The 27861-nt window shown below is 38.6% G+C and overlaps 1 protein-coding gene across 3 annotated transcripts in view; it reads right to left on the bottom strand.

Annotated features, from left to right (window-relative positions):
* Positions 1–27253, bottom strand: part of LOC5569921 (cytoplasmic FMR1-interacting protein) — a 71457-nt gene extending 44204 nt beyond the window's left edge. Inside the window, exons 1-3 of one of the 3 annotated variants that reach the window (XM_021840084.1) lie at positions 27204–27253; positions 25792–26101; positions 8197–9111 (exon numbers count right to left, since the gene is read on the bottom strand). In XM_021840084.1, the coding sequence (XP_021695776.1) occupies positions 8197–9111; positions 25792–26001 (1125 nt within the window). In that variant the 5' untranslated portion in view covers positions 26002–26101; positions 27204–27253. Of the gene's footprint in view, positions 1–8196; positions 9112–25791; positions 26102–26902; positions 27043–27074; positions 27181–27203 lie in introns of those variants that run through there. The other 2 variants (XM_021840093.1, XM_021840090.1) reach the window with 2 other exon arrangements.
* Positions 27254–27861: the final 608 nt, after the last annotated feature.

Below are 27861 nucleotides of genomic sequence, written 5' to 3'. Positions count from 1 at the left end.
TAAGCAGAGCATTCATATTAACGCTTGTATTGAATTTCGAATTCCAATTTCCATAACTTTTACGAATCAGAATATTTATCAGAATTTATCCGAAATATTTGAATTTTCAAAGATATGTGAATCCCTAACCAAGACATCAACTTTATATACCTTATGTCCTAGATGGGTCGATCAGAAGAAGGCGAAGAATAAGGAAGGAAGGAACATCGTCTGCTATTCAAATTGTGTAAAACATACTACTTTCGACTGATTCGGTTCATTTCATTTTAACTTGACGGGGTTGGTGGTCTGATGGCTACCGCTTCTGCTTCATATGCAGAAGGTCATAGGTTCAATCCCAGGCCCGTCCCTTTCCTCGTACTTTGTAGTTGTATATCTCTCACTTGCTTCTATCTTCCATTCTAAATATATCACACTCAAACTAGTTCGTAGCAAACGCTAGAACCAGAGACGGACAAGAAACCGTTTCCCTAATGCTTCCTACTTCCACGCGCACGCCTTACTTACGCCTGATACATAGGCAGTCTGCTAACCACAAAAGCAAACCTCTCTGCCATGCCTTTCCCCCAATCCATACACTCCCGCATGAACTGGCGTAGATGCAGTGGAATATACGGTCTACGTGGGAGCCAGTTCAATGCATCATCAATTCCTCCCCCTTCCCCTCATTGGTCTGCATTCTGACGTGGCAGGTGCCATTGTTGCCTAAAATTAGAAGATCACCAGCACTTATACACTGAGGATGCCTGTTAGTCCCAAGCAGTCATTCGGTTGGTTCCTTGTGTAAGTGCAGCTGATCTGGCGATACTGGAGTAGCATCCACGGGCGGCCAATCAAGCTCAAGCTCATTCGGTTCATTTCATTTTAACTTTCGAGCTAGTAAGAGCTCCTCGTGGAAGTTGCAGCATCGGTACAGTTAAGATACAATCCCGTCAGGCACCACTACAAGAAGCCTCATGATCGGCTGATCTGAAAAGCTCCCAATCTTCGGGTATGTGGAATTGCTCAAGACTGAGCTACCTTTCCAAATTTCGACTTAATCCCTGTGGTTGTCATATAGTCTATTTCCCAGATCAGAAAGCCAAGAAATAGGCTAAGGCGCCGTCCACAAATTACGTAACGCTCTAGAGGGAGGGGGGAGTAGGCTCAAGCGTTACGGCTCATACAAAAAATTAAAAATTTTCATACAAAAAGCGTTACGGAGGGGAGAGAGGGGGTCAAAAATTTTCAATTATAGCGTTACGTAATAAATGGATGCCGCCTAAATAGGAAATAAGCTATAGGAAATTCATGTCTTGGCAAGGGATCTACAAGATGAGCATCATGCTGTTATCGCTTCCCGACGACACTAGAGCAGCGTCCTCGGAAACATCCTCAAATTATCGTATTGTTGATTATTTGTAATAAATCAGATATTGTATGATGCTACGAGATGAATTAAGAGATTATAGCAAGCATGTGGTAAACATATTAGAAAATATTGCACAAATAACTCTTTAGAACACATTTGTTGGCTCTGAAAAGGGCCGATTGAATTGTTGAATTCGAGTCACACGGACACATTGTTTGATTGGCGCACTAGTTGAAATCCTCCTCGCCCGATAAGGTTTGCGGTGGCGGCATCTTCGGGGTCTTCTTCATCACGGCGGTCTTTGATACTTGGTGGGGTTTTGCTTAGCAACTGCCTTCTTTTTCTCCTCCTTCTTCTCGGATGCCAGCCACAATCACAGTTTAGGACTGCGATGGCGGTCACAACCATCTCATTCTCCTATGTGAACTGCTTCCTCTTCCTCTTCTTCTTGGCGGCGACAGCGGTGATGGCTTCGGACGGCATCTTCTCTCTCTCTCTCTCGTACGACAGTTTGATTTGAGCGAAGCACGACAAACGGGGGGTCCTTTGCTATCGATGTCTGTGCCTGAGAAGCATGCCCGATCAGAGCAAGCCAGCTGCTGAGATGCGATCCAAGCGGAGAGTGAAAAGCAAATGACGTCAACTTTTCTCTAGCACCCCTATTTATAAATTTGGGCAGGTATGTGGGATTCAGTAAGTAAACGACATGACCTTGCCTTGTGTTTCGATTGAGGTGCTAATCAAGGAATTTCGTTAAGCCAGCAAAAAAGTATAAACGTATGCAAACGTAACGCTCTTGGTTTTGAAATTCCAATTTCACTTCTGTATAGAGAATTATAGCAATTTTAGTATCAAATTGAGCGGCATAAGGGGCGGTCCATTAATTACGTAAGACAATTTTTGGGGTTTTTCAGCCCCCCCTCCCCCCATGGTAAGATTTTTTGTATGAAAATTAAAAATAAATTGTATGGCGCGTAAGAAATCTCAGATCCCCCTCCCCCCATAAACCCTTACGTAATTAATGGACAGCCCCTAATCAAATGCAAACGCATTCAGTTTCTGGTGGTTAGTGCCTGTGCTTTTATTGTTCATAAGTCGCAAGGTGGAACTTTCCCCGAAGTCGTGTACGCCTATGACAAAAGCAAGGATCAGCAATTGGTATATACTTGTTTTTAATTATGAATCGTGGTTTAAGGCTAACCAGCCGAGTGGAAGTTTAACAACTACCGAAAAGCTAAACATTACATATAATTTGCAATTGGATTAGATGGACAAATTGATGTGAAGATTTGCGAAAAAGTTACACGTCTTCTCAGTGAGAATCGAACTCACGACTCCCCGATCTCTAGTTGGGGCGCGTTACCACTACGCCATGAGAGGACTCATGAACGCAGAAGTTAACCTGAATTCGATTTCAGCTCAATAATCACGTGGTCCTTTTACGCAAAGTGCACCTCTTTTCGGAAGAATTAGATGCCCATCCAAACACAACGCTTTCTATATATATATATTGGTATATGTTGGTTTGTCGCGGGTTACTTCACTGCAAGGACTATTTTTGACAAACTCTACCAATTCTTTCAAGTTCCATCACGCCAAAGGCAGCAATTCTCCCAAAGCAGCGTCCATAAATGACGTAGCATTTTATGGCCAATTTTTGATTTATTTGATTACTTTAATATTGACGTTTTCAAACAAGAAAATATTAAATTTGTCTATTTCATAAATTTGAAGTTGGCAACTCGTCCAAATGAAGCGACCACATTAGGTGGTTCTTGTACGATTTAATGTTTATCTTCTATATAAATAAAAATGGAATGCTGTTTGTATGTCACGAAATGGCTTGAAAACGGGCTAGCGGATTTTGAAAATTCTTCCATAGTTACGTTCCTGAAGTGTTCCGACGTGTTTGTGTATATGGAAAGCTCAGGATATTGAACGAAAAAGTCAGAAAAACGGGATTGAACGAAACTGTCGTTTTGTACGGGACGTTTCATGACGTTTTTCAACAGCCTACTTGATGGCAAGACGAAGTTTGCCGGGACAACTAGTTAAAAATATAAGTGCAGTGTGCAGTCGATATTGTTCATACTTTTCGTACCATAGACCGATTATCACGATCAAAGCACCCGAGCTATCAAACATCTAATCTACTGGAGGAGTTTGGCAAACTATAGCTGGAGCCAGAACTGAAACCGTTCACCCAACCAAACAACACAAGGAAGCGACGACCAAACAAACAAACTCAATCATCTGGTACAACACTGGATTATACCTGGAACCCCAAACACTGGTTCTCGGCACCACAGAACGACAAATGGTCCTTTTCAGGACCACCAAAATGAGTTCAAAAAGAGTTAATTTCTGAAAAATTCTTCCGATCAATAACAACACAAAACTAGTATACTTACAAATTCATACACATGACAAATTAATAATAATCTTTCATTACACTCATTCTCAAACTTCACTCTTATTCAAACATCATAATCAAATCAAATCCTTTTTAACCCTCTAATACCCAACCCCGCCTTTAGACGGGGTACACTTTGGAATTTTGTGTATTTTTTCGTAGCTCGGAAATCTAAATGATTTTATTTTTGGCTTATACCTTGACTCATAACACGCATATAAGAAAAGTTTTTCATGAGTTTTGAAACTTTTTTGTATTTTTACAAATTGTTTGAAAAATTGCATTCTTATATAACCTACAAATGCCTGGGCTTCATTTAACGTGATATATAAAAAATCGTAGCTTTTATATTTTTCTACGATTAACCTATCACAAACGAAGAGCCTGGTGATATTAAAATCATTTCAAACCTGTTTTTCCGTTAGTTACACGGAAAATAAAATACGCCCGAAAAAAAATTAAAAATTTAATATTTTTCAAAATACCGTAACAATTACAATTTTTATTATTGCCAAAAATCAACAACTAGAAAAGGCTTCAAAAAAAATGAAAAAAGCTAGGGATGTTCAAAAATAAAAATTATAAAAATCAAAAACAAAAATTAAAAAATTTGCGAATAAAAATAAATAAATGCCCAAAACGTGTTTAGAACGATTTTAGATAACGAAAAATAAAACTTAAATCGAAAATAAAAATTTGGGTATTAGAGGGTTAAAGTGTTTTACTTTGAAATCTGAAATCCGAAACTCTGAAAAAGCTTCCAAACCAAATGACAGATCTCCCTTATTGAATACTCACAATCACAGCACCTATCATCAAACATCCTATCACCTGCAAAAAGCTACCGCACTCTTGTAAGAGTCTGACCCAAAATTGATCGAAGTTGTGTCCATAGTAGTTCTACGTCAACCCCGCGGTAATGTAACAGTCATTACCCACCCCAATTTTTTGTTCTCATTTTTCTCTCCGTATGTCGATATGACCAATATCGAAGGTTACTAGACCAAAGTTTTGGGATTCAAAACAAATTAGGAGCGCAGAATAACGTCTGTTTGTGTATTACTTTCTTGACAACGGAGTGTTTTTCAATCTAGTATTTATCAAAAATTTGTTCTTTGTCTCGATCTTTCCCTATCTCGATTTCCCTTCGATATCGAGATGTGGAGAGGCGACTGTATAATTTAAGTGATGATACAATTTTTCAACGAGAATCTCCCGGATCACGCATATATCTAGACACCTGCATAATAAGGTGCAAATAGTTATAGAGGCTCTTCGTTACTAAGCAGTTGTTTTACGACGTGCATACTCCTGAGAAATATATAACTCGTAAGTGCATCGACATGAAGGCCACTCGACGTGCATTGAACTGTGATGCCGAGTACTAGAATGCATTAACTTCGACTGTCTTTCAGATTATACTGGAATTATAGCATCTATGGCGTGTCGATCAAGGGACGACTGGGCGAACCCTCTGCGCTCTGCTAAGACTGGTCCCCTGTAACAATGATCAAGACAGCTAGAAGAAGCAGTTTTCCGAAGCTATTCCTGCTGCATGTGTTAAAGTGCTATAAGGTCGAATGGTCGAATGAACAGAGAAACAGAAACCTTTGCTTTCTTCAATTTGCAATGCATACAGAACTTCGCACCTGTGTTCAACGATGGAACGTGGAACCGCTGCTTCACTTCATTGACGATGGTTTCGTTGTTTCCATGAAGATAGCTTCTGTGAAACCAATCCAACAAAACGTTCGTCAGTGGATGGTATTCTGATAGAACAATCGGGAACTGGACGTCGAACGCAAGGAATTTAGCTGCGCAAAGTCGAGAGTCCATTCGGATCACATCGTGTTCATCCATTTCATCCAGTCTTCATCAGTTTCACTCACCGATTGTCATCAGCTGTCTTCTTCAACATAGCCACTTCATCAAGAAAAACGTCCTCTTGAACCTAACGCCACGGGCTGTTCTGAACTTTGTTCAGCTCCTCTCGTGTAAGGTGGCCAATATTCGGTGCCAGTCAGTCCTAACCGTTTTCTACGAAAGTTGCCAACCAAACGATGAGTGTAGGCAATGGCACGCCATTCTCTCGAATTTTAAAAATGCGGCTCCATTCGACCAAGAAATGTTCTGAATGTCTTGCAAGAGCCTTGCATTCTGCTCTCCCGGCGTTTCAACATTTGTGGGTTGATCCTGTTGTTCTTTGAGCAACTGCGGCCCAATAAAGCAGCGACTTTCCGGATCGAGACTTGGACCTCTTCTCCACTTCCACAGCCACTCTTCGGCACTCGGTTTGGACAAAATTTCTCCAATTCTACAGGTCACAATCCATGTGTGAAACGTCTTGGAGTCAGTCCAGATAAACCTCCAATTGATGGGCAAACTGTGACTTGCACAAAGCGATTTCAACAACCTGCAACCGATGATTGCCGCCTGAAGTTCGAGTCTTGGAACCGACAGCGCTGTGTGGAACTTTCCACGAATCTTCGTCCGAAAAAAAAGCGACGCAGGCATAAGCCGTTTCATTGGCGTCGTCAAAAATGTGGAGCTGTATATCCTCTATTTCTGATGAAACTACGTTAGGAAAATACGCTCACGGATGGCTGACCTTCTTGAGATCCTCGAACAGTCCAGTCCACCGTTTCCAGCGTTCTTGTATTTCCTCTCCAACAGTATCGTCTATCCTGGATTATTACGCAGCCGTGGATAAGAAAATGGGAGAGTAATCCCAGTGGATCGTACTTACTCATAACGCAGCGAGTAATTATCGACAAATCCAATGCGGCTACATAGACGAAAACGTCCGACCTGGGGTCCCACAGCATGCAAAGAGCTCTATCTGTTTGTCTGGTTTTGTCTGACGGCAATCGCTTTCTGCCCCAATCCGTCGCAGAACCTCAGAAGAAATGGACAACCAGTTCCGGATGTTGAAAGCGCCTCTTGAATGGATTGTCCTCACCTCTTCCGCCACACGACATGCTTCGTCTTCATCGTCGAAGCTGTCGAGATAATCGTCAACGTAATGTCGACGCTCGATGGCCTCGGCTACTCTCGGGTAGTCTACCGCATGCTCTCCTGCGTTGAAGTTCTTATTCTTAATATATTCCGCCAAGCATGGCGAACTTGTGGAACCAAACGTAGCTACATCCATGATGAATACCGTAGACTTCTCAGTTGGGGTTTCTCGATATAGGAAACGCTATGCTTGCCGGTCCTCAAAGCGTATCTTTAGTTGATGTTACATTTCTTGCAGAACTTCCTCAAGAGCCACTTGCCGTTCTCGAAATCCATACAAAACAGTTGGTAACGGCTCAACGAGGTCCGGTCCCTTCATCAGCATACTATTTGAAGAGATTCCGTTCACCATTGCTTCCGCATCCCAACTGGGCTTCTTGGGGTTCTGCGCTACACTCAATGGGAGATACCGGACCCTGTGAGATTCCGCTGAATTTAGTTCCTATTCCATTCTGCACTGCCAAGCCGACCGTCACCAGCGTCTTCAGGTTATTAGCCTTTGGTGCAGGAAAATCTCGAACTTTTGTTAGTAGTGAGTAGATAATTTGCTCCGGACGCCCATACGGAAGTTGTAAGGTTTGCGAAGGGGCCTTCCTTAGCCGAGTGGTTAGAGTCCGCGGCTACAAAGCAAAGCCATGCTGAAGGTGTCTGGGTTCGATTCCCGGAAGAAAAAGACGGCTACGCACTGCTTCCAAAGCATTGCCTTTTAGACAGCGTTGAAGTCGGCCGAGGTTTTCTACTTCACTAAACGCATGCTTCTGTGGACGTGTAGAATACACTATGGAACATAGGCCATTCCGCCGGATTGCCGCTGAGCGTTGGAAGGTCTCTCGATAGCGCGTCCCTGGCCCCCAGATCACCCATATTCACTACCGAGGGCGCTGGATTGGTGGTGGATATTTGTGGATGAATAGCTATAGTATATGAATAGTATACAAGTGCCCAGTAGCGAACCAAACTGTAAAGAGAAAGAGTAGGTTCCCTGGCGGAAGGGCAATGGAGTAGGCTGGTGGATGAAAATGACGAGATAAAAGAAAATGTTCCGATAGGCCTCCTACCGTCTGCGCCAATGTAGTGTCCGGATCTACAAAACACTTCACATTCGGCCGATTCCGCCATGATATACATACGGCCGAATATACATGAACTGAGTTCAAACCAGCACAACCGTCTGCCACAAAATCCTTCATTAAACTGACTACTCGATCACGCCATAAAGTTCAAACCGCTTTTCGCGCTTTTTGTCTTTCGATCTCTCAAAAGATTCATGGACGGTTAAATAAATTGTACACTGACAAACGGTAAATTGGATTTCACTGGAAATCTTTCCCGAGTCCTTAATCCAATAGATGTCCCTTTTGTAAGAAATGATATCGTGTGACACGTAAATCAATTTCCCCGAATTCACGGTACTCACCTTATAGGTCGTCGTAACTTCGTTGCTATACCGCGACAGCTCCGAAATGTACTTGACGTGATCCTCCCGAATCGTGGGCAAATGCACCATCAAGTCTGCCTGCGGACTGATAGCCTGCGAGCTGGACAGCGGCCACTTGCTCGGATCGAAATGCTTACTGCGCTTGATGTAGTTGAATGGGGCAATCTGCATATCGCCGAACAGCGGCACCACCTCCAGATTCTTGAATATCCGATCGATTCTATCCAGCCGCAGCTTCTTCTTCGTATCCAACTTGTTAATGTTGCAGATTTCCGAATCCATCAAGAACAATCCGAAACCCATCACCTTGACGAGCATGTGTTTCTCCTCCGGGGTCATGTACATCTTCGATTCGTACATGTGCACGCAAATGTTGACCACATCCGAGAGCAGCTCCTCGTAGCCCATGATCTTCTCCAGCGTGTCCTTGACCGTGTCACGGATCTTATTCTGCGTGGCCAGGAACATGGACAAATTTTGCGATTCCTGCAGGGTATGCGAGTCGCTCATCACTTTGAGAAACTGTGCCGCCCGCCGATAGGTACTGTAATCGTTCTTGACGCTGGATTTCATGTTCTTCAGCTCGTCCAGCACGGCAAACATGTTGATGAACTTGCCCAACGTCAGAAGGTAGGCCTCCGAGACGAAATCCTTGCGCTTTTCGGCGTGGCACAATCGCTTGACCTCGCCGGAAAACGCCTCGATGGCCTTGCGTTGGAAGTACATGAAATTGAGCAGCTTTTTGACCTCCGGTGCCAGCACTTCCACTGTCTTTTCGTAGATTTCCACCCGATTCGGTTGCTCGTTGGATTTGGGCTGCGGGATCGCTCGAGAGCAACATCTCCAGGTGTACAGCATGACCGCGTGCTTCTGACCTTCGTCCAGCAGTTGATTCTGAAAAGATGATGAAAGTTTAAACTGATTCTTGGGATGGTCCATAGTTATCAAACTGCAAAAATCTTGAATTACACCTTCTAAATTTGTTCTTTTGAACCAACCCGGGAGCATCATGACAGCTGCAGTACAATGCCAATGTACCGCAAAATTTTGGTCCGTGGTACTGTCAAACTCGATGGAATCATGGAATGTGCTCGAAATAGGGCGTAAATTATAATTATGCTTGATGAAAATTAAAAAAAGTTCAATTTTGGTTTGGCATTTGTAATATCATTTTAACCACCAAACTGTGACCCTCGGGAAGGTTTTGTACGGTCCTCGGGAAGATTTTGTATGGCTCGCTAGTGGGGTTTGAATAGAGATGTGATGTGGTCCGAATGCTGTAAGCTCCTTAGGATAACCGGTCGGTTGCTTTTGAAATTATTTTTTAAACACTTCTCGCATAACTTCTGATCTCGCCCTAAAAGCCATTGGTAACCATGTGTGTAGCTCGTTGTTTCTGAGCATTTGAATGGAGTTACACATTATTCAACAACGCTATGGTGAAGAAATGATCATTCCCTAGCTGCCAGTGGTGTTGGTAAGGATGCTTATTCATTCATTTGCTCAGAAACAACGAGCTACACACATGGTTACCAATGGCTTTCAGGGCGTTATCCCAGATTATGCGAGACTTGGTCATCCAAAACAAGGCAAATTTGTCTGCGTTTCTTCATATTAGATACAGTCAACTCTTCATAGCTTGATGTTGAAGGAACCATCGAGTTAGGGAGGTATCGAGTTATAGAACACAAAACCAGTGCAATCTAAGGGACCATCGAGATAGCCATGATAACCCACTTTTACTATGGTTATCCAACTCGATATAGAAATACGGAATATCGAGTAAAAGAGAGTCGACTGTATTTATGATTATCAATGATTTATGGCAAATTGACTCTAGTTATCAGCTTGAAATTATATTTAGCTTTATACGTGCACATTAGCTCACTTTCTTGTAGGGATCTATCGATCTGACGTTTGACTTGGGTCGTTTAATATTGCAGGTTTGCTCTTGGGTTAGCTCCAATCAGCGATTTTTGTGCGGAACAATCTAACATAGCTGGTTCGACTCGGTAAAGATATTGTGGAAAAGTACTGTTAATAAAAATATTGCAAATATCGTGGCCGTCTAGGGGTCGCTATAGGAAACTAACATTTGTTTTAACTTTTCGACTTTCAAAAATGTATTATAAAGAAACAAACGAATTTGAAAGGAAAATAATATCTTTTTCCAGATGCACCAATTTCCACTTACAATTTATGCGATACAATTGAGTAGCTCTTGTTGCGCCTTCGGAGCGGCAATCTTCCGATTTTTTGATAGTTGTTTTTTTAATAGGATGCTAGTAATGGACCCCTTAGCAGCTGAGATTCATTCTTGACGCTTTTCTGCAATGATATCTTGTATGGATATTCGATTTGTGCAGCCTTTCAATAAGTTCCATGTATTTACTTCATATTGCGCTTTTGAGGCACACAAAACATTCGATTTAGCCCGTGAAATACTCCTTTGGAAAACTGTTGTCCTTATGCCTATTATGGACCCTACCGGGTCAAATTTGACGTTTCCTATTATGGACCCTCCATTTGATTCCCATGTTATCCGGCTCGCTGCCGACGTGCCAATTATGGACCCATCTGGAAATGCTTATTATGGACCCTCTTGCGTGGTTTAATTTACAAAACTGTTTAAATTTCTGTATTTATGCACCTAAGACTAAAAATTTTGCCTGAAACTGCTGACTAATAATGCAAATGAAGTTCCCCCGGTGAATTTCATAGGAATAAGGTTGCTTTGAGTGTTGATATTGTTTTTCTGTAGGGGGTCCTTAATACGCAAAGGGTCCATAACCGGTATCGACTCCCTATCTTTCGGCAAGAATAGCAAGAATGATGACTTTAGAAGCTTTTGCCAAAAGAATATCAAAATACATAACGAAAAAAGTGTTAATTTTGAGAAGAAAAATAAACATGCGCATGTAAATAACTATTGCATGTATACGCAACGAGGTACGTTTACCGTTCATGTTTTGTTAGTGTGTTAGTGTGGCTCACAACGCTGTTAGACATCCCGTTGGTTGAGTGTTCAAAAGCATCAGCATTTGCTGCCCAGCTTGGCCCGCGTTTTAGACTTGCCCGCGTGTGAGATGATTGTTAGGCGAGCTTTGTTCGTAGTTGGCAATCATATACCCACCCTGCAGTTTCCAGTGTAATTTATAATATTTCGGCCCGCGCCTTCTTCTTAGGTGTCGGCCAGGGTAGACGCGTCACGCGAAGCGACGCGAAAATCCTTTGGAGTTTGACATTTCATTATTAATAATTGTTATTCCTTCCCGTGCAATTTTCGCGTCGTTTCGCGTGATGCGTCTACCCTGGCCGACACCTTAGAGCATCAATGCGACTTACAAAATCAGTCTTAACGCAGAACCAATAAAAAAACGAAACTAATTACTTTGCGAAATACCTAATCAGCATTTCTCATGGACTTATTTTCCGCAAAACGAAAACTTATAAGCCATATAATCTTTTCCGAACAAATTGGTGTGCTGTTTGGTTAATTTGGTGAAAAAACTTGGTGCTTTTATTGAATTTATGTCATTAGGAGAATAAAATATCAAACTCGCCCTTATTTCATATCATTCCACTCGTTGTTATGCATCCATCAAGAACGAAACAAAATCCCGATCTGCCATAGTGAAAAATCGTGCCAGCAGCGGTGGACGGCCCCATTGTTTACATTGCAAGTAGGTACGTAAAAATTGCGTTATCTGTCACTTCGCGGGGGGGTTGTTTTGAACCCAAAGATGCTACTGCATGACTGGTAGTATATCATGGCATAACATAGACTGACTGTAGGTACATGTTAATGGTTGCTACTCCGTAATTGATCGGAACTTGTAAGTATTGCACTTCGATCCAAATGAATAAGGGATGGGACTTTCCGCTAACTCTCGAAGTGCACATTTTAGCAGATCTCATATTAATATTGATCAATAACGGCGCCGTCCGTTTTGATGGGGAAGAAATGTTAGTGTATAATGATTGTTGCTTCTAGAGACCGAGAATACCTCTGCATCTCCACAATCACCACGGGAAAGATGTTGATTAGTGAGGGAGGAAAAAGATCTGAGAGTCACCTTTGGTCGGTGATACGATCCATTGGAAAGAAGGAAGAATACGACTCTTCCTAAGAACTAGTTTTAAATTTTTATCTCGCTGTGGAAATGATAGATATTGGTAGAAGATTAAAAGAATACGTCGATATTCAGGTTGTCGAACTATACAAAGGGTGAAGGAAAATGAAAGGTATGTGTATATAAAAACTATATGAAACAGGAATAAGATTTTATGTCGACACTTGTAGTGACGGACCGTAGTTTGTTTGAAAAAAATACATAAACGTAACGTTGTCTGGATGGAATTAAAGTGTTATCATAAGCATGAAACGAGCTCACCAGTTAGGCAATCCCTCGACTGAACATGAATATCTTTTTGCACTCGCACAACGCGAACCGTACACGATTGGCTTGGATTCCGTCGCTCACCTCACAGGAGCATGCAACGGAATCGAAAGACCACACTCTACCACAGATAACAGACGTTGAAGTCCAATTGTAAAACTGTGTAAGACGCTGTGGCGGCGCTAGTGATTGCAAGGAGTTTCAATTTGAATATTTACACAGGTTTTCAGAAATTTTTTGTTCTAGCATAAACATCTGTTATCTGTGACTCTACTCTGGACTGTCTTAAAAAGTGTAAAGTTCCTACACTCGAAATAATCCAAACATCGAAAAATCATTCCAAATTCATTCGGTCCGATGAATATGAACATATGAATAATATGATATGAATATGAATATGGACTATGAAATTACTATATTAAATTTATTACTATTATAAATAATTTCATTCCGTTTATTAAAACTAATACGTCCAAAGGTCCACTCAAATTTCTAATAGATACCGGAGCTAATCAAAACTATATTAGACCCCGTCACGTAAACAATCAATACTGCAGATATAGCGCTCCACACAAAGTTCGAAATATTAGCGGAACACATGTTATTGATAGGTTCCTCAAATTCAACCTTTTCCCATCGCAACTCGGGACAAAACCTTTGATATTTTTTGTGTTCGAGTTTCATCCGTTCTTCGACGGATTGATCGAATACCAATCCTTACAAGAATTAAAAGCAGAAATTCTAACCCCAACTAATGAACTTAAGCTTCCGTCAACCACAATTAAAATGTACAGAAAATACCCTGAGTCAAGCACCATGAACTTTAACGCAAATGAAACCAAAATCATGAGCATACACTCATCTATCCAAAATGGAGACTTTTTGATCGAAGAAGATTTAGAAATTGATCCAAATGCAAAAATAATTTCTGGACTTTATACATCAAAAGATTACAAGGCAAATGTTTTAGTGTGCAATACTAGCAACGCCTCTTTAGAAATTAAACTTTAGGAACCTCTTACTGTCGAACTAAATAACTTTGAAAACCTGAACCTGAAGTGGAAACGGAATCAAATTTTAAAGCTAGAGAACTGCTTTCTCAGCTCAGGACGGATCACTTAAATACAGAAGAAAAAAGGAAACTATTCGACCTCGTTTCAAATTATAAATCAGTGTTTCATCTAAAATCAGAAAAGTTAACATTCGGCAATACTATTAAACACAAAATCAACACTAAAGATGATATTCCAATTCACGCTAAAAGCTATAGATATTCCTATGCTTTAAAACAAGAAGTTCAAAAACAAATCCAGGACCTTTTACAACAAGGAATAATTCGCCCATCTAGTTCACCTTGGTCTTCCCCGATTTGGGTCGTACCAAAAATATTAGACGCCTCGGGTCAGAGAAAATGGAGACTCGTCGTCGACTATCGAAAATTGAACAACTGACGATAAATACCCGATACCAAACATTACGGAGGTACTAGACAAATTAGGAAAATGTAATTATTTTACCACTCTGGATCTCGCTTCTGGATTTCACCAGATCGAGGTTCATCCGAGAGATATTCCTAAAACGGCTTTTACGGTTGAACATGGCAAATATGAATTCATTAGAATGCCATTTGGCTTGAAAAATGCCCCTTCAACGTTCCAGCGAGTTATTGACAACGTCTTGCGAGACCTAATTGGAACTGTTTGCTTAGTGTATATGGACGACATTATTGTGTTTTCCACATCACTACAAGAACATGTTATCAATCTCGGTAAAGTGCTGGAAGCTTTAAAGAAATTTAATCTGAAAATCCAACTTGACAAATCTGAGTTCTTGTGCAAAGAAGTAGCCTTTCTAGGACACGTGGTGACACCAGAAGGCGTAAAACCCAACCCGGATAAGATTGATACTATAAAAAACTGGCCTATCCCAAAAACGGAAACCGAACTTCGAGGTTTCCTCGGTACAATAGGTTATTATCGCCGTTTCATTAGGGATTTTGCAAGAATAACAAAACCTTTAACAGAACAGCCGAAGAAAGGAGTTCAAATTACACATACCGATAAGTTTATCGATGCATTTAATAAATGTAAAATAATTGTAACTAGCAGTCATGTCTTGCAGTACCCAGATTTTTCTAAACCCTTTATTTTAACAACCGACGCCAGTAAATTTGCAATTGGCGCGGTTCTCTCCCAAGGGCCTGTTGGTCAAGATAGACCAGTAGCCTTTGCCTCGCGAACTTTAACAAAGACGGAGATTTCATATTCTGTAATTGAAAAAGAACTCACGGCTATCGCCTGGGGATGCAAATACTTCCGACCGTATTTATATGGCCGAAAGTTCACACTTTATACGGACCATAAACCTCTCACCTATATCTTTTCGTTGAAAGATCCGAACGACAAAATGATACGGATGAGGCTGCAACTGGAGGAATACGATTATGAAGTAAAGTATCGTCCAGGTAGACAAAACGTCGTAGCTGACGGTCGATCTCGGATAAATAACAATGAACTAAATGCTAATGAACAGGAAGAGAGTTCAGAGTCAGATTCAGCATCGTGTAACTCCGCAGACACAGATGATACGAATTTTATTTATATGCCGGAAAATCCAATAAATTTCTTCAAAAATCAAATTATTTTTTTTTTGTATTACCCAGATTCACTAACCTACGAACAAGTTTTTCCGAATATCCACAGGAGGACCATAACCAGGACGGACTTCTCACTCGTAAAACTCTTGGATATTTTCAAACTAAGGTACCGTGGGGCAAGTGGGTAATGGAATTCGCATAGTTGAGATTCTTCAAATTCTAGAGACTCTAAATTGAAACAAATGAGGTTGTGTATATTTTTTAGCTTGACTCCCACCATATATAAGCAGCATGCTAAAATTGATTTTTATGAAAAATTAAAGAAAGAAATACAGAAAAAGTTTTTGAAAAACGTCTCCTTATTTTTCACTTGCCCCAAAAGTGGGGCAAGTGAAAAGTTTACCGTTTTAAACAATAAATTCAAAAACAAACAGTTATATTCATGATTTCTATTAGCTTTAACACTTGTTAAGGCTTCCCAATGAACAATAACATAAGTAACATGTAAACAAAGAAAATGTTATTCTTTTCACTTCAATTTTCTTCTGTTCAGTCATGTTAGTTGAAATGATTCGACAACATTATAACTGCAACAATTCCAATGTTAGTTCTCACATCATGGGACAGCAATTGCATTTCTGATCTGTAGAATTTCCACCGCTCGTTATTTGTTTTTAAGAAAATCGAATATGACGTCGGATAACTCTTCGGAAGACATAATTTCTTGGACCGGAATCCATCAAATAAGTATTTACAATCTTTTAAATGTGGATAGACCAATACCCCATGTTTATGTTTTGAACTAGCTTTACATAGACATTCCACGAGATATCCGTGTGTTCTCTAATATTGCAACTTTTCAGTCAACGTCTTCCTTTTAATTGGCTGCCCGAAGTAGACATATTGATATTGTAATGTTTGGCAACATCTTTTAGAGAATTTCCATGATTTCTAATAGCTTTTGACGCTTGAGTATAGTGTTTCTTGAATTATCAGCACGTTATGTTTTTCTATGATAATTGCGAACCATGTTTACTTATGGCTACTTAAAGAGAAAGCACAAATTCACTCTCTAATGATAAACTTTTCACTTGCCCCACCTGATAAGAAAATTGACGGTGTTTAAATTTAGTTATTTTTAGGTCAACGTCGAATTAATTCTAAAACTTTTTTTATTGCAGTTTGAAACTGTCACAGAGGGCAACTAAGAAGTGGTACAGGAAATTATTTTCCGCAACTTTTTTCCACTGAAAATATTAAAATAAGATTGTACGCCGCCAACTTGTTACGGAGTAACAGTTGACAGGTTAACAATTTTTCACTCTATTATGCAATAATGGCTGAAAAATCTCAGAAATATCTTATCTATCGTAATGTTCTCAATGACCTCAAAGGTTTACGCATGAGTTTAAAACGTTAATTCACATATTCAGTAAAATATATCAATTGTTTTCACTTACCCCATTTACCCACTTGCCCCGCGGTACCTTAAACATGGTTCCCAAGAAATCTAACGGCATTCTTTGTGATGAATCCATCATCAATAGCTTACAAATAGTTTACCGGAACTACTTTAGTAGATGCCGCACTTTCAATGTAAAAATTTTGCAAAAAATGCTGATTGATCTGCGTACGCCCGAGGAACAAAACGACAAAATAGAGGAAATACACAACCGCGCTCACCGAGGAGCACAAGAAAATCACCAACAAATGATTAACAAATATTATTTTCCAAACATGAAGTGCCAGATTCAAAGTTACGTGAATATGTGCGAAACGTGCTTGGAAAATAAATATGAACGCCATCCCTATAAAATTAAATTCCATAGGGGAATGTGGGGCAAGATGAGCACCCGGGGCAAGATGGGCACCCCTAGTTTGTGTCGTTCCTACCGATTTTTTTTCAATACAGTCGAAGCTCGTTATAACGACAACTTTTATAGCGACAAATCTCTCTATAACGACATTTCCGATGGTCCCTTCAAATTTCCATACTAATTTCAACTTTTATAGCGACATTTCTCTTTTTCGACCGTTCTATATTGCGACATTAGGGTTATATTCAATAGTCACTCAATATAACGACATTCGTTTAGCTATTTTAGTACATATCATGATCGTTTTATTCCTCCATGCTCCATAACGACATCCAACTTCTTTATAACGACGATTTTATAGCGACATCTCCGTATACCGACGGTCCCTTGCGATGTCGCTATAACGAGCTTCGACTGTACATTATTTGGGGTTCTGATGAATATCATTAAATTGATATGATGGCCATAAATTTCAGCTAAAAAATCAACAGCACAACGTAAATATTGTCCAAAATACATAGAAGTCTAAAAAATTACCTTTTCATATAAGATTTGTTCATTTAAAAGTGATATTTTTGTTGCGTAAGCAAATTAATTCATACGTTTTTGGCCGTATAGTTATAGAATAATCTTCTGTAGATAATCAAGAGCAAAACTTTCTATCAAATTTAAAAAATATTTCAATTGTTTTGATTATATTAATAAATTTACACCCTTGGGGCAAGATGAGCACCATGTTCAAAATTGAGTAAAAGTGTAAAATTATAGAACCATATTTAGCTGTGAGCTTGACTTACGGTATCTTCTTTGCACAAAACAATTTTTCTAAGAAATATACAAACAAACAACAAATTTAATTGTTTTTTAAGTAAAATCTTGACAATTTATGAAAAGTTATTTATTTTCTGATAAAAGTTTTAAAAACTAAGCTAGTTGAAGATAAATATTATCAGATATTAAAGATAATATCTTGGGATGTTGCAAGCATTGAAAAATAATAGTTTTTTTTAGTAAATTGCATCTTTTTATGGGGGTGCCCATCTTGCCCCGCAGTTTTTTTGACCGATGATAAAAAAAGCTATTTTTTAAAGTGTTATTTGGAAAACTATTTATCACTTTTTAAAACTTTTAATGGTTGGAGGTCAAAGTAATAATGTAAAAGATAAGGATGGTAACCAATTTTTTCAAAATAATAACGTTTAAGTAGGCTTAAATCGCGCTTATCCTTAGGGTGCTCATCTTGCCCCGCCTGACCCTACCCCGGAGATTCCTACCAAACCATTTGATACTATCCATATTGACATCCTTATATCCCAACCAGATCTCTTTCTAACGGCCGTTGATAAATTTACACGTTTTGGCATGATAATAGCAATAAAGTCTCGATCAATACCAGACGTAAGAGCAGGTCTCATGAAGTTACTATCTCTCTATAGTAATCCTAGAAAAATAATTTGTGACAATGAGCCAGCTCTTAGGTCCATCGAAATTAGATCTTTGTTACAAAGAATGGGTACAGAAATTGAATTCACACCATCAAACCACAGTGAAACCAATGGAATTGTCGAAAGATTCCACTCGCCATTGAGTGAAATTTTTCGATGTATTCAAAACAGATACGATGATTTGAGCAAAAAGGAAATATACAGAATAGCTCTTGCTCTTTATAATAAAACTATACATTCGGCCCATAATCATAAACCATTTGAAGTCCTTTTTGGTCAAAGAGAACATGAAGAACTACCACCTAATATAGAAAAATTGTTTGAAAATAGAGAAAACATTCTTGATGAAATCAGTACCCAACTTAAGAAAACAGCGGAAAAAAACAAACCATAACAGATCAAGAGAAGAGGCACCCATCTTTGAGAAAGGCGTTGAAGTGTTCAATACAATTCAGGGAATTAAGAAACCAAACCAAAATTCAAGAAAACAAAAGTCCAAACAAATCGACACAAAACAATAATAGACGTAAAAAATATTAAACTTCATAAATCCAAAATCAAAATAAAGAGAAAACACTAATTTACAATAATTTTCAGGTCCAAACAAAATGATGAAACCCGTTGTTCCGATGATCTTCTCGTAATTACGTTTATAACCCCTTCAAGAACTTCAGAAAGTATCCAGCTTCACGACTTGTCAAACAATCCAGGAGTAATAACATTACAATTAGGATTTGGACAAATAAGAATAGGCTCACATAAGATATTCCATGTAGTTGATTTGTCACCTATAGAACATATTATTAACAGAATAAAAATTGTAATCAACGATCTAAAAATTTTTAATATAGGAGAATCCATATAAAAAGACAAAAAAGAGGATTATTCAACGGAATAGGTAGTTTAATTAAAATTATTACAGGGAATCCAGATAGCAATGATCTTGAAAAAAATAATACTCAATTAGATTATTTGATTGAACGAAATTATAACTTAACTTCAGAAAATAATGAACAAATTAGAATAAATAACAAAATCCAAGATAAACTCAACCGCATTATCAAGACAATAGACGATCAGCAAAACATTATAACGAAAAACTTCATTAAGTTCAGACAGGATATGCTAATGGGAAAAGATTATTCAAATGAAGTAAAAATTCTAAAAGAAATTTTCAATTTGAATTTAAATTTGGACTTCATTGAGAATCACATTAGAAATATGTTCGAAGCGATTCAATCAGCTAGGTCAAAAATAATATCTACGGATATTTTATCAACTGGAGAAATTATTGAAGCCTCTGAACTATTAAGAAAAGAAAATGCAATAACCGAAACATTCGATGAAGTAGTAGAATACCTAGAAATTGTAGTTATACACAAACACCTAAAAATTGTATTTACCGTACATATACCAAGGTTAACTGAAGGTATACTGGAGCATCATCTTTTAGAGCCATTCACCAAGGGAGGGAAAGTGCTCAGATTACCAGCAACTGAAGTACACTACAATGACAGACAATCATACCTAATAACTGGCAAATGCTATAAAGTAGGTCAGATTGTTGTATGTAACAAAACCAAGTTAAGGATGTATCCAAAGATTCATGTTATCCAAAAATTCTCAAAGGAGTATCGAGTCATTGCGATTTCTTTGAAGCGACGTTAAAACAGCAAGTTAAGCGAATCACCGACAATTATATAATTGTCAACAGTAATGAGAGCTACCTAATCACTTCCAATTGTGGACTATCGAACAAGAATATTTCGGGAACAACGCTAATATTCTTCCGAAATTGTTCAATTAAAATTAACGATCAGTCGTTTACCGATGCAGAGTACACTAGGAAGCAACCAGCTCTATTAATCCCGCTAAACGGGTTAGAAATAATAAGTAAAACGATACATGCGAACGTCACTCTTCAAAAGTTGGAGGAAATTAACCTTCAAACTCGGCATCAACTTCATACTCTACATAAAAATCATTTAATTTCATATTTTGGATCATTCACAGCAATAATCAGTATTGTTTTAATGTTAACAGTCTGCCTATTCAAAAGCCATCTTAAATGCCAGCTTAGGCGCCAACCCAGTAACGTACCGGGACGGTCCGTTCTTCAGGAGGGAGCAGTTAACGCAGGGATCCGCCATTCCCTGGAGACATCGCCGTCTTTACCAAATACGGCCCCGGCTCTTAGAACCGACGTCAGCGGTTCTACGTCGAGCGCAGCACCGACGAGCGACATCAGCAAAACCATCCCGGCACCAAAGGTTGCATCAGCCGGTAACAACCTGGCTTTCTGGTAACGACCAGCTATATCAGCACTCCCCGGAATGCGGCCATCCGGTGGGCAATAAATAATCAATATACAATGAAGTTACTTGGTGTAGGAAATATGAATAATGGGGTCGTCCATAAATGACGTAGCATTTCAGGGGGGAGGGGGGGATTCTCGAATTTGTGACGATGTGTGACGAGGGGGAGGGAGGGGTCTCAACTTGTGGACGTAGCATTTTGAATAATTTCGTGAAAAAGAGTAGAAAATTTGACAAACAATTTTTTCTTTGTCTGAATTTTTTACCTTAAGTTAAAATTTTAAACATTCAAAGCATCAATATTATAAAATTCTAAAATATCTAAGCAATTTGTAATTTTCCTAACAATTAAGCAGATTTTATGAAGCTTTAAATAGTTATGTGAATTTTATATTGCACAAATACCTGTCCAAATTATTTGATTTATAAATTTATAAATTAAAAGTTTAATAAGTTAAGTAAAAATCAACGCTTCATTGACTTGGAAAATAATGTTTTTTCATTTATTAACAAGACATAAAATTAACTGTTATACTTTATTACACATTTTTTGTTGGAGCTTTATTTCCTCAAAAGAATACAATATGCCCATTTAGGTAAATATTAACGTTATTATAGTAAAACAAGATGTTTAAGTGTTACAGGATATCTCCACTCAGTCAACTCAACAATTTGTTTTGATATATCTATGATCTTGATGAAACAGCCTGGATAATAATAATCTGGATTATCTTCCCAGGACCACTAGAATCCTCTTTTACCATCATATTCAGTATTTTCGTGCATTTTAGTTCCTTTTAGGTTGTTCATTACAAATTTATTTCAGTAGAGTAAAAGTTCGAGTGGGGTAAGAGTTTCTTTTTAAGATTTCTAGCTCAATTCAAAACAAATCTTATAAATGTCATGGTGGTTGGAATGCTATTCAAGTAAGAGACTTTCAATCCAAATATCATAAAAATCAAATGAGATTTGGAAAAGTTATGGCTATTTGTTGTTTTTCGACGTGAATATTGTAATTTTTGGTCAAACTTTCGTTGCATGGAACCAATTGAAGATAAAATCTTTTTCAATATTTTATGTAAGGGCGTTTCTAGGCCTATCGTAAGGTTGCTTTGAGGTGTATTAGTTTTTGCTTAAATGCTTGCAAACAATATTTGGCCCATAATGGGGCAAAAGTTCGAATCAGCGGGGCAAAAGTTCGACCCATGTATAAAATCACGGAAAAATTTGCAAATTACCTAAAATCCACATATTATCTTCAAATTTAGTTAAATTTGTCTGATCGTGTGAAAACTGTCACCAAAATTTTACGTTTCCACTTAGTTTTGCGAAAAACTGCTATTTTTGAGTATATTACAATTAACCCAGTTTTGGGCAGTTTTATGATGAAAATTTAGTGTGTATTTTTCGTCAAACTTAAGTTTACGGCTGGTGTAAAGTATGCCTGTCATAAAAGGATCGATATTTTGTGTTTTAGCCAGCGAACTTTTGCCCCACACTAGATTCGAACTCTTGCCCCACCGGTGGGGCAAAAGTTCCAATAAGACAATCAATTTTGAAACTGTTATAATTAAAAATGGGTAAATATTTTGACACAAGTTTGTTCAGCAAAAATATAGCCAATATGTTGAAGGTTCACTGTATAGTATTCGTTTTGTTTTAACTGCTATTGTTTTCCTGGAAACTTTGATTATACCACTGAGGTCGAACTTTTGCCCCACTTTAGTCTATTTATTTACAAATGCTCCCAATAAAGATAGCGTACTTGAACTTGTTTGTCTTCAATTTATGCGAGAATATATCAGTATAGGTGACGATGGTGAAGTTTAGTTGAAATACTAATTAAGTTGATTGTTTAAACATCGTTAGTTTCAAATATTACAAATGTTTTTTTTTCTCTATCTAGTTTGCTGAATGGATTTGAATTTAGCGAATAATTACAGAGGTCCCTTACAAATTAAGGTATTTTGTTGATCATATTCACTGAAATCTGCTACTCAACCGCGAAAAAAAAATCCTCTAATACATCAATATTTAATATATTTTAAAATATTTTGAAACCTTACTTATTGCTGTTAGATTTATCAATCCGAGCTTGTGTTAGGTTTTAACAATATCAAAGTACTACAAATCAAATTTAACTTAAATTTAATCAAATAAAATTTGAACTGCGAATCAAAATTATGTAACTTAAACAGGAAATAAGTTAGTTTAATCTGTTTTCCAAATGATTTTTGAGTGCAACTGTATATCAAACTATCATTCGTCAGATTATCCTGACGTTTCAGTCAGAAATTAATATCAAAATTTGAATTTCTGGATTTTAATGTTTCGTTTTAGCCCAACCAACAAATTAAAAAAACTAAGGGGGGGGGGCTGCTTGATATGCTACGTATTTTCTAAGGGGGGGTATCGGCATTTGTGACGAAATGCTACGAGGGGGGAGGGGGGTGTAAAAAATCAGTGAAAAAATGCTACGTCATTTGTGGACGGGCCCTAAAGTCTCAGTCTTAGTTTGATCGTGGTTAAGAATAGTTCTTTTTTGAAAAACACCTAATTGAAGAGTCGTTTCAGAAGTTATATACTACTAGAAAAGAGTTTATGCCGACACTCACGAACAATCCATAGTTTGTTGAATAATCATATTTACGTAATATTCCCACCGTTGTAACGATAAAATGTGTAGTCATAAATATACAACAGATTTGAAATAAGAGCATGAAACGTGCTCACCATTTGATCAACTGTCTTTGACTTTCAGCTTTACTTAGCGCATACAGGCTATAACTGCCTTCATCAAGCACTGTCCGGATAAAAAATACAATACAAAAACAATATAAAGTATTGGAACAGTACCATTCACTATATTGCAAATACAGTATATTATGAAATGACAATACAATTACAGTACAATATATTGTTTTGAACAGTTCACTTGCGAAAGAGGACCACGTGAGTTCACTGTATGTTATATGAGATTTTTGCAATATAATGTATGGGTGGTTAAGTATCGTAACAATACAAATCTAGATATTTTCTCATACATACATTTTGAAAATACAATACGATATATTGTTCATGTATTGTCTTGATTAGCAATTCGTGTATTGTTGTACAATACAAAAACAATTCAACGATCTGTATTTCAATTAGTGGTGAAAAGTATAGAATTTGTATTTTGTATGGATTGTCCCCCAACTTACCGGATATTCGTGCCAAATGTAGCAAAATAATTTTAACTTTATAGAAGTAAAGATATTTATCATGGTTGTATTCGTCGTTACAGCTAATGTCAAGTGACTTCTAAAAAACTACTTATTTTTACGTTTTAAATATTTTTCACCCAACATTTCTTGCGGAATCAAATATCGATACTTCGCAATATCGGAACGTCCCCATCCATATAGCCGTAGTTCATTGGTGTGCGGTGGTTCATTTTGCCATGTTTCCGTGTCGTTTGAGGCAACAGCCTACAAAGAGGGCCAGTGTGTCTCAGTCACCATCCGATACTGACGGAGGATGGATGTGTTCCCCAATACATGGTCCTTCGTGCGGCGTCTTCTGGTGGTTGGACGGAGTTTTTTGTGTGGGGGGTTGGGAATCGAACCCATGACATTCCGCTTACGAAGCGAAAGCGTAACCTCGGGACCCCCCTTTGCTGGAGAAATTGAGAGCATGAATCCGTCTTAAAATTAAACTTCCTGGAACCTGCTGGAGAGAATTACGCAGGCCTTCTGTAAGAAAAGTCCTTGCGATAATTTCAAGAGGAATTTCTGATCTAACATCATAAATTTCAAGCAGTGTTGCCACATTTTTTCCGACTCTCATCTGTGTTTTCGGCTAAAAAAATCTTTTTTATCTTAAGTCAACCTCCAAAAATCTTGGTAAAAATCTGTGACGCAAAAATATATATTTTTTTTATTTTTCACATCAAAAAGAATTTTTGCAAATGCACTGTTTTAGGCATGTCAACAATTTCTAATTTGTAATTATTATTCTAAAAGTAAGTTGAAGGTACGTAATAGTTTCTAAAATATTAAAATATTTAAGTTTTTGAAAAAACTAAACAGAGAAATGGCATTTCTGATTTATATCTTTCAAAACCGTGTCCTAAACTCGTGAAATATCCTGAAATTTTAAAAATCTTTTTAAACTCAAAAATCTGTGATCTGTGATCACAGATATCTGTAGGCAAGAGCATGAGCATGAGCATGGATGACCGTACAATAACTTTCGCGGCACTTTTTTCACTACTGATCGACCGACGCGCGACATGTTTGGTCCTGCCCTCATCACTCGCCCCCGCAAGGGCAAGCGTTAACGATCAACGCTCCGTCATCGTAATCATCGTCATCATCGAAACTTCAAAAGCAGTTTTTCCGTTCAGAACTAAAAATTAATCGATGAAAACGTGTTCACTGTGTTTCGGTTGGAGAATAGAATACAGTGAACAAATTTTCATGTAAGTTTTCTCAATTTTGAACGAAAAAACTGCATTTGAAAATTCCGAAATCAATGACGGATCCTGCCCCCTTAAGGTCGAAGGATTAAACACAACTCACAGATATCTGTCGGTAAGAACAGGAAAACACCTGTGTAATTACAAATAAATCTGTGTATGTGGCATCACTGATTTCAAGTGCCTTGATCAGTATGCCCCCCCCTTTGTTTGGTGCAAACGATTCAAATTGTCCTTCGTTTACAAGTCGTTTTATCATATGTTTTGCCTAGGTTCATTTCAGTTTCAGAATGTTTCTAATCCAAGCTGCTATTCTCTATCGAAGAATAGAAACATAATTGGCAAAAGATTTCGTCTGTGGAGTAATGTAATGTAAAGAACTGTTCTGTGACTTCTGTCCATTGGAGTCAATGAATTTTGCTCTAAATTTCACAGTAGCTTCATAAGGTTCAAATAAACAAATTTGGAAAATGTAACTTGAGATTCGTATAAGATGATTTTTTATATTTACTATTTTATATTAATCATTCCACAAATCTTACCAAATTTGCATGGGTCGTCGCTTCCTCGATGTACTTGGCAATTCCCGTGACGAATCCATTCCGATCCTCAAAGTTGGTGTCAAAATTTGCCTGATAAACCACCGAGCACGGTTGCGCTTCGATACAGGGCTGTTCATCCGGCAGAGGCAACTCGTCCAGCACTTCCACGTTGGAAAGCGCATCGGCCAGTGTAATCTTCTCCTGCGCCATTTCCGTTCGGCTCTCACCACTCTGCCAACTCGACCAGTAACAGTAGATTTACTGTAGGGCTTGATTCCAATCTCGCAAAGCCACTCTGCTCGCTATGTACCTGAAAAAAACGAAACATTGAATGAATCTCCCCTCGAAGTGAAGCTGAACGTAATCAGAGCTAAACGACTCGATTATCAATTACGGACCCCACCGCCACCATGTGTGCAACCACCATCGGAAGTCATCCTCGAAGCAACGCACGCGACTCGCTATGGGCGTAGCTGGGATTTTCTTCAGGGAAGGGGCTATGTACACCAATTTCTCACAAAATGACACTTTCCCACAGACAAACAGACGTAACACTTGAATTATTTTCATCGTACAACGAAAAAGTCCAACCTTTCTTAATCGTGTGCCAAATTGCAGATACAATACATATTGTAGGACGAGTCGCATTTTTTCAGCATGATAATTTTGAAAATTGTTGGTTAAACTAAAAGCAACATTTTTTTTGTAGATTGAAAATAGGTATTCACTTCTCAAATAATATTGTCGAAGATGCTGTGAGAATTGTGCTCAGAAGTTTTTCAGAATCCAGGTAGGATTTTTTTTACCAATTCTGCCCTGAATCCTGTAAGTATGCTATCCATGATTTCATAGAAATCAATCTAAGAATTTTGTCAGAAATGTATGTAGGAATTTGTTTTGATATTATTAGTATTATTTGGAATTTATTTTATATTAATTTCCTTCGGCCAGGGGGGAGTCTCCCCTCTAACTACACCCAGGCGAATCACATTCCAAAAACAAACGAACCGCGAGGCTGGATTGCATTACATACAAAATGCGCTACCGAGTAGAAACGTTGCACTTTTCTTCTTCGCTTTACGACGAGGATGACGAAGAGATGTTTGTTTACCTTCGCTCAGTCGGCGTAAAACAGACGTAAACAAACCCACCCCACCTGGTTGCAGACGCGGGGGTGGTGGGTGATAGCGGCGAAAGGGAGAGCCGCTGCCAGAGAAAAAATGGATGACAAATCGAATCTCCGCAAGTTCCCTTTCGGGAGGTGATTTTGTTTTGCACTTTACCGGCCGGATCGGCACTATCCCGGTCGAATTTTGCACTCCGCGGACACTCGCGCACTGGCACTACACGGCGGTGATATTTTTCACGGGAACTTTCACAAATTTCACGCAATTTTTGGAGAAAATAGTTACCTGTACACGAATCTACGCCCTCCACTCGAAAATTTTACACATTTATCAAGGGCGGAGGATGGCATGCTAGACTGGTGGAAAGAAAATGCTCGACGAGAGGTGGCGCTGTGCGGTACACTAGCAGACAAAAATGTGGCAATGGTGAAAATTTATTACAAAAATAATTTTATTATTTTCCACTGATTGGAACCATCTTGGTCGCTGGAGTGGTTCTGAATATCCATCAGATGGAATATTTAAAACATGCCGAAGTTTGTGCTGTACTGCCTATGTTTGCATGGTCGATGTAAGCGCCATAATGACCACAATGCATTTTTTCATTGATATGCATCCTTACCCTAATAGTACACTCCAGAGTCTAACATTTCCTGGAGAAGACGGCACAAGGCGAAGTGACAGAACTTTTGCCTTTGATAGATATGCCTTTTTCTTCTTCTTTTTGGCATTACGTCCTCACTAGGACAGAGCCTACTTATCAGTTTAGTGTTCACTGAACACTTCCACAGTTATTAATTATGAGCTTTCTATGCCAAAGTTGCCATTTTCGCATTCGTATATCGTGTGGCAGGTACGAAGATACTCTATGCCCTGGGATGTCGAGAAAATTTCGATTACGAAAAGATCCTGGACCGACCGGGAATCGAACCCAGAACCTTTC

The sequence above is a fragment of the Aedes aegypti genome, chromosome 1 (genome assembly GCF_002204515.2).
Source record: "Aedes aegypti strain LVP_AGWG chromosome 1, AaegL5.0 Primary Assembly, whole genome shotgun sequence".
Classification (NCBI taxonomy): Eukaryota; Metazoa; Arthropoda; class Insecta; order Diptera; family Culicidae; genus Aedes; species Aedes aegypti.
The sequence above is the reverse complement of the archived record's forward strand: the minus strand, read 5'-3'. Positions and strand labels throughout refer to the sequence as shown.